Source organism: Phyllostomus hastatus, unplaced genomic scaffold (assembly GCF_019186645.2).
Source record: "Phyllostomus hastatus isolate PE091 unplaced genomic scaffold, TTU_PhHast_1.1 phas_contig_210, whole genome shotgun sequence".
Lineage (NCBI taxonomy): Eukaryota > Metazoa > Chordata > Mammalia > Chiroptera > Phyllostomidae > Phyllostomus > Phyllostomus hastatus.
The window spans coordinates 33,292,078-33,304,153 of record NW_025333737.1 but is presented as its reverse complement, the minus strand read 5'-3'; the positions used below and the strand labels follow the sequence as shown (position 1 = coordinate 33,304,153).

At 59.2% G+C, this 12,076-nt stretch overlaps 1 protein-coding gene across 4 annotated transcripts in view; it reads left to right on the top strand.

The window, feature by feature from the left end:
- The window catches only part of AP2B1 (adaptor related protein complex 2 subunit beta 1), a 99,359-nt gene extending 90,255 nt beyond the window's left edge, over positions 1-9,104 (top strand). For all 4 annotated transcript variants that reach the window (XM_045836336.1, XM_045836333.1, XM_045836335.1 and 1 more), the window contains 2 exons: positions 3,269-3,423; positions 8,651-9,104. In XM_045836336.1, the coding sequence (XP_045692292.1) occupies positions 3,269-3,423; positions 8,651-8,725 (230 nt within the window). In that variant the 3' untranslated portion in view covers positions 8,726-9,104. The remainder of the gene's footprint in view (positions 1-3,268; positions 3,424-8,650) is intronic.
- Positions 9,105-12,076: the final 2,972 nt, after the last annotated feature.

Genomic DNA, 12,076 nt, shown 5'->3' with positions numbered 1-12,076 from the left:
TCTGAGGGTGCGGGGGGTCATAGCTTCCGCGGTGCAACTAGCTCTTCTTCAGGGAGCGGGCAGGTCCCCGGGGGCTGCCGCTGGTGGGGCCAGCGCGGGTCCTGTTAACAGGAGCAGCCTCCGTCCCCAGCTTGGAGAAGACCGGGCCCCTCGAGACAGCTGCCCTTGTGATAGTTGGTCCTGTGGCAACATTTCATTTCATACATTAGGCTTCTGAGAACAGCTTGTTCTTTTTTAAAAAATGGGTTCGGTGGTCAATTAAAGTTGAAAAGTACGGAGCGTGGTGTGCCTCTCCTCGAAGCTGCCGTTGCATGTTAGCACGGGGAAAACTGAGGCGGCCAGCGGCCAGGAGGCCTGCCCAGGCCAGCGAGGACCGGGGTCCAGAAGTACAGGGCGCTAGTTGTTGCCGTCTTTCGGGGCACGAGCGTTCCTCGAACACAGTCCGGGAAATGCTGGCCCACAGAGACACCGTGGAAGGCCAGACTAATTGGAGAGAAGGTTCGGTTTCTGACATCCTGCGTGGAAGAGACATGCTTTCCTTCTCTCTCTCTCTCTCTCTCTCTCTCTCTCTCTCTCTCTCTCCCTCCCTCCCTCCTTCTCTCTCTCTCTCTCTCTCTCTCTCTCTCTCATCTAAAGGAGTGTGGGTAATTGAGGTCTGCAGAAGGGCCTGCCAAAATAAAGGAAGAGCTCCCCCCGCATCCGGACGGGGCTCCGAGCCTGCTGCTGCACCTGGCTGTGCGTTTGTCGTCCTGCCAAGGTGTCTGGCCGGCCTCCCAGTGGGGCCGTGTCCTCTGAGGTGGCTGGACGGTTTTTCGGGGCAGATTCCGTTTTGATCAGTTCTGCTGGGGCGTCACGCCGGTCTCTCCCTGCTGGGGGTGCTCCCGGTGCCGAGGCCTGGGTTTTTCAACGGGACTCGGCCCTGTGGTCGCACAGCCCGTAGAGCAGCGGGAGGAACCTCTGCTCCGTGCTCCCCAGGAGCCCGCGGCCGTCGTTTTCACGGCCAGCCTTGCAAGACCGCTTCCCGCAGCTGACCCTGTTCTTCCACCTTCACCCCAAGACGTGGAGTGCCCTGGCCTTTACATTTCCTCCCGTTCTCGAAGGCTCTGTTAACACGAACATTTCCAGGTTTAGTGCTTTCTGATTCAACACCCTGTGTCTAGCCGAGAGCTAAAAATACCACCCTTTCCTGCTGATCTGCCCTAATCACAATGGCACCAGCACTTTAAATAGCTCTTCGGTGCCGGAGTAGACGTTTGACAGATGGCAGCAACACTCTGAGGGCAGTGGGGAGTTACAGGCTTGCAGGACGTAACAGCCCAGAACTGAGCTTTTACTTTTCTCTTCCACTTCCTTCTAAAAAGAAACTCTTCCCAAGCCTCGCTGGTTCACCCGATCTCACCAGAGAGGTGCACGCGGCAGTGGCGTTTGTGGTGCCGGTCATCTCTGACACAGGTGCTCAGGCCTGAGGTGTCTTTAGGAGTCTGGGCCTTGGCATAGGTGCGACCAGGACACGTTTGTGCCTGCGCAACAAGGGGGCTCTTCAGGAAAGGCTCCCGCTGCGGGTCTCCCATGTCCACGATTGGGCAGAGCCTGGGCAGTTGGGAGTGGCTTTCCGGCTTGAAGCAGCCCCGTGTGCTGAGGACGGCCCTGCCGAGAGGTGGGGGCCGGGGAGGAAGGGGACTGGGCTTGGGGGGTGAGCACGCAACACAGTGCCCAGCGGTGGGTCACAGAACTGTGCGCCCGAGACCTGTATGGTTGCATTAGCCAGGGTCACCCTGACGGATTCAATTTTAAAAGCGGGGAACAGCATTAGCCAGACTCCAGCTGGCGATGTTGCCCGATAACCCAGTCTGGGCCGCAGAAGCGCTTCATTCTGAGAACCAAGGTGACAGCTGGGGCTGCCCGGCTCCTCGGGAGGCACAGGAACAGCACACTGAGGCCCCCTCCTGCGGCTCTGCACGGGCCTGCCCTGGCCGGTGCGGCCACTGCCTCGAGTGCCGGCCTGCGAGCCCACGTGCCGCATGTGACTGGTACCCACCGTAAGATGCCCCTTTGTCTCCGGAGAGAGCCGGTTCTTGGGTCACAACTGCGCCTCCGATTCATTACCAGTGCCGGCCTTCGGGATCAAAAGACGGAGAGTTAGGTGGCGACTGAGCGCAGCGCAGATGGTGAACGAGTGGACCTCAGTGCCGCCGCCTCTGAGCGTTCACTGGTGTGAACTTGGGAGAAGATGTCAGGGCGAGAACTCCCTCCAGAATCTAAGTAGACGGTGTTTAGTGCCTGTGGCCCTACGCCACCTCGGCGTCTGCCACACCCCAGTCAGAGGCTCGGCCACAGGTACTGCTAGCCGGCGCCCACGGTGTCCCAGGCACCGTGGGAGCCCAGCGGTGGAAGATGTCCGGGTCCCCGTGCCCGGAGAGCTTACTGTCCCGGCGGGCGGGCACCCTGTTCCCAGAGAGCACAGTGGACTGTGACGGGCGTCTCCGTGGGGAGAGTCTGGTTCCTGAGGGTGGCCCGAGAGGTGTGAGTTCCCATTGGAAATGAACATGATGCACCGTCACCCAAGAAGCAGTGTTCATCGCCCCGTGAAGGTTTCTCCTCGGTGCTTCAGCGTCTCTCGGTAGCAGTGAGACAGCCAGGGGAGAGACGTGACCTTTAACTCGAGAATGTCGTGTCTCTGACGCCGGGGTCACAAGGAGGGTCTCCACTGTAACCAGCAGCAGCCCCTGGGGTTACGGGGCCTCGTAGTGACCATCTTTGTGCCGTTTCGGCCTTTCGTGATTAATTTGAAGACACGGTATTCGGTGCGGGCTTTAGTAATCATTTACCTGCTTTAAAAGCAGAAATCTGAAACGCCCAAGGGGATAAATTTGACTTGCGGGATTTCTGTACCTCTGCCGTTTTCCGACCCCGGCAGCGGTGCGGTGGAGTGGGCCGTCCGTCTGAGCGTCCCTGCGGCTCCCCCGCGCACCCGCTCTGCCTCTGCCCTCCGCAGAGTGTGCTCCGCCCGTCCGGCTCCCGGCGTGAGACAGCCGGCTCCTTCGGGCATCGCGGCGGTGCCCACGCCGGTTGCGCCTCCCTCTGTTTTCTGTGGCAGAGTGTGACGGGCAGGCGCTTCGGGAGCCTCTTCCTTGCCCTTTGCCGCCGGGGAGCAGGGCTCCCTGCAGTGTGTGCGTGGAGCGGTGGTGTCGGGGTTGCAGCCCACGTGGCCCCTGGGCCGGCGGAAGGGAGGAAGCGTCTGTGTGATATTTCGAATCTGTGTTTCTAGACACTGTTTCCAGCAAGCTGCAAAACAACAACGTTTACACTATTGCCAAGCGGAACGTGGAGGGGCAGGACATGCTGTACCAGTCTCTGAAGCTCACCAACGGCATTTGGATCTTGGCTGAGCTGCGCATCCAGCCAGGAAACCCCAACTACACGGTAAGGCCTTCTCAGAGCGGGCGAGACGGGCTCGGGGAGGGGGGTGAGGACCCTTCGTGTGTTCTGGGCGCCCTGGGAGGACCTGGAGGGTGCACCTCGGACCCCAGGGGTCTGGGCAAGCGGTCAGTGTCGCAGTCCTCGGGTGCCGTGCCTCTGGGGGAGGTCGCTCTGTGGCTGCTGCCCCGTCCAGCGGGCATGGTGCCTCTGGCCGTGTGGGGCGCCTCAGACTCCCGCCAGGATGCACAGTCGCTCTCAAAACTCGGCGACTCCTCAGTGTCGCTTCGTACTTTCCCCCTCTGTGCCCGGGCACCGCGGCCGGCTGCTCGCAGGCTGTCTGCACGGCTCGCCCTGGGCGGCCCCTTCCCTGCCCCCGGCCCTCGTGTCCCACGGCAGCAGGGGTGTGAACACCGGGGCCCTTCTGCGGCGCCGCCCGTCCGAACGCCTGTTGTGAAAGCCGAGACAGGAGACTTGGAGCGAGCCGCCGGCAGCCTGCGGGGGGCTGGGGTTTGGGGGACTTCCTCAGTGCCACAGTGGGCTGAGGCTTCCATTCTGGCAGTGTTTCTAAGACAGGAGCAAATCGCCTTGTCGAGCAACAGAGACGTGTACCCTGGCCACTTGGCATCTGTCTGCTCTTGTCACACGTGATCTCCCAGTAGGAGGTGGCTTGTCATCTGCGTCTCGTGAAGAAAAGAAAAACCACCTGGGCTAGGGGAGATATTCTAACTCTTTTGTTACGTCTGAAGTTTTTGTGGGCTGTCCAGAAGGGGGAGACAGGAAAGGGATAGATACAAGATTCAATACTGAATAATTCTGAAGAAGCTGAATAGTCAGGAGATTAAGGAAGCTTTTTAGTCATTCAGCTGATTCAAGGGTGACCCCATCCCTTCATTTTAGCAGCCAAGTCCGTTTTCCTGAGCACACACCAGGGTGATCGAACCACCCAGAGCTGCAAACCCCTGGTGTGCCCCTGCCCTGAAGGGCCCAGGCGAGCGTGTGTGAGCTGCTGGGTCCCGTCCAGCTGTGTTTCTGCCCGAGCATCTGTGAGCTGGGGAGCCTCACGCTCCCCCCAGAAAGTGAACAGCCCCCCCACCCCACCACCACCAGTCCCTGTGTGTTTGTTTTGTTCTGGGCCATCCTTTTTCTGGGTCCGGTCTTCCATCTCAGGTCACAGCAGCGCAGTTACCCGGGTCCACAGGTGAGGGGCCCAGGGCTGAGGGTGGTCGGCAACTTGTTCAGGACCGTGTGCTTCGTCGGCAGGTGGGCTGTGCTCAGGGTTCAGGTGTCTCTTGACGCTTTCCCACCTCGTTCTTTCTGTTCGTTACAAGGATGATGACACTTTTGAGAAGAATCTCTTGGCATCACTGTCCGAAACATAGCTTGTTAGAATTTTTTTTTAAAAGGTGTAACTTCTTCATTTGAGATCATTTCACTTGCAAAACGTTTCTTTAGTGGTGCGCAGCATTCCCACGTGCCTCTTGCCCCGTTGCCCCGGGGCTAGCGTCTTACCTGCCCACTGAGCGTTTCCACACAGGAAGTCGGTCTTGATACGACGGCACTAACAGAACTGTAGGTAGGCCTCACTAGGTCTCACCGGTCGTCATATCCCTCCGTGGTGGTTGAGTGTGCGGCGCTGTGCATGGTGTTTGTGCACATGCACACAGCAGCTCATCAGCCCGCTCCCCCCCCCCCCCCCGAGTGCTGTAGAATGTTCACCTTTGTGCGACAGTCAGCGGCCCACGTGGAGGTGCGGGAGACGTTCCCGTGGGGTCCTGTGGTTTGTGCCCACGGCCACCCCTTCCTCTTCTGAACTCGTGTGTGGTGAGTTTGCCTGTGCTTCCTTGCCCCTGTCCCGTCTTCTCCCCATCTGGTGACTAGGTTCTTACTGCCCCTGAAACCGTCTGCATTTTCCCTTGCAGTCGGACATGGGCCCGGCCCATTCCCCGAATGCTGCTCAGACTTCGGCATCGTTCCGATCCGTTTCCTTCCCTGCATCGCCCTGACTCCCCGTTGTGGTGGTAGATCCGATCTCAGCTGGGCGTGACGGAAGAAGGAAATCTGGGCCAGTGCGGGTGCACAGGGACCGGTGGTCCCTTCGTCTCTTCTTACCCCAACCCCGTCCTTTTACTGTGTTTCATTGAGGAGGTGTGTTTAGCCCTGGCCAGGCGGCCCAGTTGGTTGCAGTGGCGTCCGGTACACCAAAAGGCTTCAGATTCGGTTCCCGGTAGGACACACATCTGGTTGCTGATTTCATCCAACTGATCAGTGTTTCTCTCTCTCATCACCCCCCTCATCATCTCTCTTTAAAATTAATAAGCATATCCTTGGGTGAGGACTTAATATATATTCTAGCACATAGGATAAACATACTTTCTATTATATATACATATGTGTGAATAATATATGCATATTTTTATGTGTATATGATAGAAGGCACGTTTATGCTGTAAAGATAATGCCATCTCTCTTGAAGTAGTTGCATCACACCTGGAAAAGGTGACTTGTTCCAGGCGAAGAAATGTGTGTCCCAGGCTGCACAGCAGAAGCGGGTGTGTGAGCTCCTGGCTCACCCAGGCAGGAGAGGCGACTCTTCTCTTGGTGGGTCTGGGCGGTGGCATTCCGGAGCAGTTGGTTTTGAAGATGTGTCACAGTTTGGTGCCCCGGCCGGGTAGCGCAGTTGATGAGAGCATTGTCCCGATAACGCCACGGTTGTGAGATCAGTTCCTGGTCAGGGCACATACAAGAATCAACCAATGAATGCATCAATACTCGGAACAACAAATCAGTGTTCTCTCTCTCTCTCTCAAAATACGTAAATTAATTTAAAATTTTTTTAAAGATGTGTCACAGTTCAGATGTTAAAACCCTGGTGAGCTCTGTTTTTCCTTAGATACTTTATAAGTCAGATTATTTTGCTTCTTTGTTCTTTATATGTATGTTTCTTTTTTACTTCCAAGCTTAGGAAAATCTTTTTCTCAAGGCCCAGGTTTGGGCTTTTGTTGAAGCAGGCAGCATTTCCTTACTAGTCACGAACCAACAAACGCATCTCCGACTGGTCGGACTTCCAGTGCTGTCACAAACGTGCAGACAAACGCTGGGCAGTGTTTCGGGGGAGACGAGCCGCCCCCTCTTCGGTCTGGGAGTTCGCTCCTTGAGTCCGCTCTTACTTGGCTTAGCTGCCTCTCCTGCTCCTCTTCTGCACCCACACATTGTCCCAGGAGAGTCTTCCCAAGGCCGCCTGACCGGGAGAAGCCGGGGTGGGGGCGTTGTCGGGCAAGAGGAGCAGAACCGCCCGCGGGGAGGGAGTCCGCGGGGAGGGAGTCCGAAAGGCCAAGGCTGCCCGTGAGCTGCGACTCGGACCGCAGCAGGGCAGGGGGCTGTTGCCCGTCGTGTTTGCAGTCTCAGACGAGCTGTTGCTGTCGTGTTCATCAGAGGAGTCTTCCTGGGGAACGGTTTTAGGGATAAATGCCTCAGAGACCGCACGGAAAAGCCGTTGATGAGTAGAGCCTCTTTCGATGTTCTCTTCGTCTTTTGCATTTTTTTAATTTCACTTTTAAGATGTTTTTGTCCGTTCCCAAATTTTATTCAAGAATTCATACAAAATGTGCCAGGTAAGTTTTAATCCTCATATTCCTCCTCTCCTTCATCCGGGTCAACCTGCAAGGAACACAGTTTGTGATTCTCGCTGCTGCTGGCAGCCGTGCGCAGCCGGTCACGCAGGTTCTTCTTCGGGCGTTTTCTGGTGAGACGTCTCTGGTGCCTTTCGGGGAGGGGCACCTCAGAGGCTGCAGGGGTCTTGGCGCCTGTTTCCTTCCGGCGCGTCTCTTCCGCCCCCGTAACTTGTGTCCTGAGCCCACGGAGCCCAGAGGGCTCCCCTCCCCTGCCTCTGTGACTTCCTGAGTAAACGTTCTCTTCGATTTGAAGGAAGAGAAAAAAGTGACAGTGATCTTGCTCTTGCTTCTTTCAATGGTTACAACTCCTCCATCTGAGATTCCCGGCTTTTCCGTTCACTTGGATTCTCTCCTGATGAAACTGCTCAAAACTGGCCACACCCCCGATCGCACTGTCCGCAGGGCGGCTGCGGCCATGCCCCTCTCCCTGCACGGCACGCTGTCCCGCAGCAGCAGCAGCAGCACCATGGGCGGTGCAGGCAGGATGTCGCTTGAGGTTTTCAGGGTGTGGGGTTGGTTTTTTCTTTCTCAGTAAGTTCAGGGTTGACCAGTATCATCTCCGCATTTTTGCCAAAAAATACTCTCACCTTTTGTACTATGTTCATTCATCCTGAGTCTCTAAAAACAAAATAAAGGAGCAAAATGATGTAAAATCTCGTGGTGCTGTAAGTAAGTATCGAAGACAACTTCGCTTGGTCTGCCGGAACAGGTGGGAGCCGTGGCGTCAGCTGCACGGGAAGCAGGGGTGACGCTTCCTGGCCCCACGTGCAGCCCGCATCCTCCCGCTGTCGCGTCATTGGTGCTCTGCCTGACCCGACACGTCTGAGTTCACGTCTGGGCTTCAGTGTTATGCTGGTTGACCAGTGAAGTAAGACTCTCTGTGCAGCACTGAAATCTTTTTAATACTTTGATTTTAATGGGATCGTTGTTACTAAACCAGAGGCGGAGGTGGTAGCGAAGGGGAGCGGTCTCGGAGTACCTGCTTCGCCCTCTAAAAGGGGCGGCACGTAAAAGGCGAGGCTGTGGGCACGCGCTGCCATCCCGTCACTGAGCGCGCGCCCCCCCCCACCCCACGCTGCGACACGGGGAGAACCAGCGCCTGGGGCCCGCCTGGCCCGCAGTTTGTTGTGCGTGACCGTGCGTCCTCCTGTGCCGGCACCGAGGCCAGCACCCCTGTCGCTGGACTGAGAACCGGGGCGGCAGGTGGAGTGGCCACCGGCGAGCACAGGGTCTGGCCCCGCCTTTTCCTCGGGAGTGATCCATCCCTCGGCCGCTCGGTGAAGCCGGGGACTGCGGTGTTTCCGGTGGGGAGGTGGGGAGCGCTTCCCAGCCTCGCAGACCCACACGGGGTGGGGTGGGGGTGGGGTGGGGTGGGCACAGGGCAGCGCTAGGCCCACCGTGTCTGCCGGCGGGGTCTCTTCCTTTGGCTCCCTTCTCGACTGCTCCGGCGAGAAGCTTCCCCCCTCGTCGGAAAGCGGTTTCCCTGAGCTGAGGGTGGGCTGCCGTCCGAGTTAACGCCGGTCCCCGTGGTCACCTCGCTGCTCCTTTCCTCCCGACAGCTGTCGCTGAAGTGCCGAGCTCCCGAGGTCTCCCAGTACATCTACCAGGTCTACGACAGCATTCTGAAGAACTGACGGCCTGCCCGGCGCCCTCCGGCCGCCCGCGACCGGCGCCGGCCGCGGACTCTCAACTGGAAGCAAGTGTGTTGTCGCGTAGAGTCTGAGCCCGGACACACCGGGCCGCCCCCCACGGTAGTGACTAGTGTAACCTGTGCTAAGTCAGGGCACGCCCTGTTGGGCAGTGTCCGCCCCCTGGGAGCGGTGGTTAGCCGCCGCTCCGGGCGCTCCCCCCTCGCCCCCTGCCGCCGCCTGCCCTGACCCGGGGGCCCCCTGCCGCAGTAGCGGCTAACGTTTTTGAGTGTAGTTTGATATTTTGTAATTGAGAGCTCGTTTCAAAAGCAGAAAAAGACAAAAAATATTAAAGTAAGGATAAGTGTCGCTGAAACAAACTGCACTCAATCGTCCTGTATCTTTGTGCCTGTGAGAAACGGAGGGCACGGCATGGCCGTCGCCGGAGAGCGTGGGAGCAGTGGCTGCCGGCCGCCTGCCCGCCCCAGTGGGGTTTGTCTGGGGCGGCCTTGTCCCTGGCCGTTTGGATTTTCGCTTTTTCTTCTCTCTCCAGATTTTTCTCTGGTGATTCCCCTGCCCTGTGTTATCACCGCATTTGACGGCTCCGCAGTCGGGCTGGTGGTCCTCCTCAAATGCAGTTCTGAGCGCAGGAAAGGACCGGCCAGGACCAAGGCTCAAGAGAAATTAGGACCTACCACGTTCCTTTCCCCTCGTCTGACCTATTAATAACACTATGAAGGATTTTTTTTAAGATATTTTTTATGTTTTTAAGACGGGAAGGGAGAGAGAGAGAGATAGAGAGAGAGAGAGAGAGAGAGAGAAACATCAATGTGTGGTTGCCTCTTAAACACCCCCTACCGGGGACCTGGCCTGCAACCCAGGCATGTGCCCTGACTGGGAATCGAACCTGCAAACCCTTTGGTTCGCAGGCCAGTGCTCAATCCATTGAGCCACACCAGCCAGGGCCTAGGAAGGATTCTGAGTAGAGCTGGGGAACGGGAAACAAAATGCCTTCCCCCACCTCTCTGCCCCGTGTTTAGTTCATTGTCTGGTCCAATTCAGACCTAAAAAACATACTTTTGCAGTTGAAACAGACTTTAAGTAGTAGCGTATCCAACTCTGTTTCCCTAACAAAGGAAGCGGGTGAAAGGCAGAAGGCTGTCACAGCGGAGGCCCAGCGGCGTTCTCCCTGCAGCAGCGTCTCGTTGACTTCTCCCTCGATGCCCTCCCCTCGCCCTCTCCGCGCCGCTCCTTTACGTGCTGCTCCTCCTGCTCCCACGGGCTTCGGCCCTGCACTCGTCGGCCTCGGGTGGCAGCAGAGTGTCTTTTCCATCCCTGGAAGGTGCACCCAGCCGCCAGATGAAGGAGCAGCTACTGGTCTCCCCTGTGGTCCTGGCGCCGTAGTTTCGAGGCCACTGGGGCGGGCACAGAGGTGAGGGGCTCAGCGGTGTCCCAGCCCCCCCGCTGTTGCTGCCGCTCACCAGTCTGCTCTTCACGCGAGTTCTTTAGGCTCCAGAGCAGCTGAGACCATCCCAGAAGGTGAAGAAATTCTAGTCGTTTCTCCAAAGACGGGGAGACGTGTAATCCCCTCGCTTAACAGGTCGGGTGTGATTTGTCAGCGAGCACCTCGTGCCCGGAGCAGCGACCCGCCGCGCAGTGCTCGCCAGGCCATCTGCGGGCACTCGTCATGTGGCCTGGTGCCCGGGGTCCCGGGCCCACGACCAGGACTGCCTCTCAGCGCCCCCACTCCAGCCATAGACCCCTGGGGTCCACAGGCCGCACCCAGAGTGGGTCCTGGAGGAGCAGACGCAGAAACGAGCCGGGGCCGCCGGTCCTGCTGTGTCGGGGCGGGCCCCCTCGCGCTGCTGCAGGACTCCGGCCAGGGCCTCCAAAGCAGTTTCTTAAACCTGGAGAACCTCCGAGGGCGGGATTAGGAGGGTGAGGGGAGGGAACTACACCCCGAAACTATGTCCCCACGCCGCAGGGCCCAGGGGAACAGGAAGTGGTGCAGCACTGTGTGGGGGGTGGGAGAGCAGGTTGGTGAGGTCCCTGCTTGGGGACTCAGAGAGGCAGTTGGGTACACGCAGTGGAGGGCCGCACCACAAACACGTCTCACCCTAAAGCACAGTCCAGTGGCAGAAGGGGTGTGCGTCAGGGGGCGCAGACAGAAAGCAGTTTCGTGTCACGAGATGTCCCTCCACCCTGAGCGAAGCTTCTCTCAGGGCCCCCAGCAGCGATGGTAACAATTGCCTTTCTCAGCGGACCAGGCGGAGCTGATGCCGAACCTCTGCTCCCCGGGGAGGCCGCCTCCGCCCTGCGCTCCCTGCACCAAGGGAGGGAGGGAGGCCTCTCTCCTGCAGAGCAGAGCCAGGGCCTGCACCACAGCTTCCCACCCAGCCTTCCAGCTCCACGGAACGGGACCGGAGCGGGGACTGCCCCGTGGCCCCTGTCCCCTGCCCCCGCACGTCTGTGTCTGGTCAGCGGGCCGTGCGCAGGGCGAGGGGAGCGCACGCACGCCCGGAACTCTGCTGGTCAGAGAGTGCCCGAGTGTCGGTCCTCGCCCGAGCCCGCCCCGGGAGCCTGTGGGGTGGAGCTTGGGGCTCCGGGAGGAGCGGGGAGGGGAAAGTCAGTGTCACCCCGAGAATGTGTGCCATTCTTCTGTTGTGGGGGTCTGTTCTGGGGGAGGGCCGGGGTTGGGGGAGCTTGACCTTGTGTCTTCCTCAGTAAACTCATTCACACGAAGTGAGGTTTGTGGTGTGTGTGCTCTGTTCTCAGACCGACTCCGGGGCAAAACACAGCGGCCCCGGGGGAGTAGGGCGTCAGCAACCACGCGACCCTCCCAGGGTGAGATTCGGGTCGGCCCCAGGAAGAATCCGGAGGCCCCTTGAACCGAGCAAGCCCTGCACCGCCATCACCACCACAGGCCCTTCCCTGGCAGGGGTCGGGGGTGAGGGGGCCCAGGCTGCCTCCCCTGGCAGGTGGTCCCCGGGGAGGAGGCTCACCAGTTTCCTGGTGCCCGGGATGTGCCACTGACCCCTCATTTGACAAAAGGGCCTCAGACCTGGCCTCAGGCCCGCGTGCTCCCACGTGAACGGACGTGCTGCTGCTTGCAGGCGGGCTTCCCCAGCCGTTGGGGCCGCCTGCCTGTGCGGCCCCCAGTGCTGTCGAGACGCCGGCCCCACCCCGGCGTTCGGATGAGCGACAGCCCCTGCAGCCTCCCGCGGCCGGCCCGGAGGAGAGGAACGAGGCTGGGGAGTCCAGTGCCGAGGCGCCCTCGGAGGGGTGGGTCCCTGCGCCCCTCCGCCGGTCCAGTCGGTGGAGGCAGACAGACAGACAGACAGTCTCTGCACGTGGCGC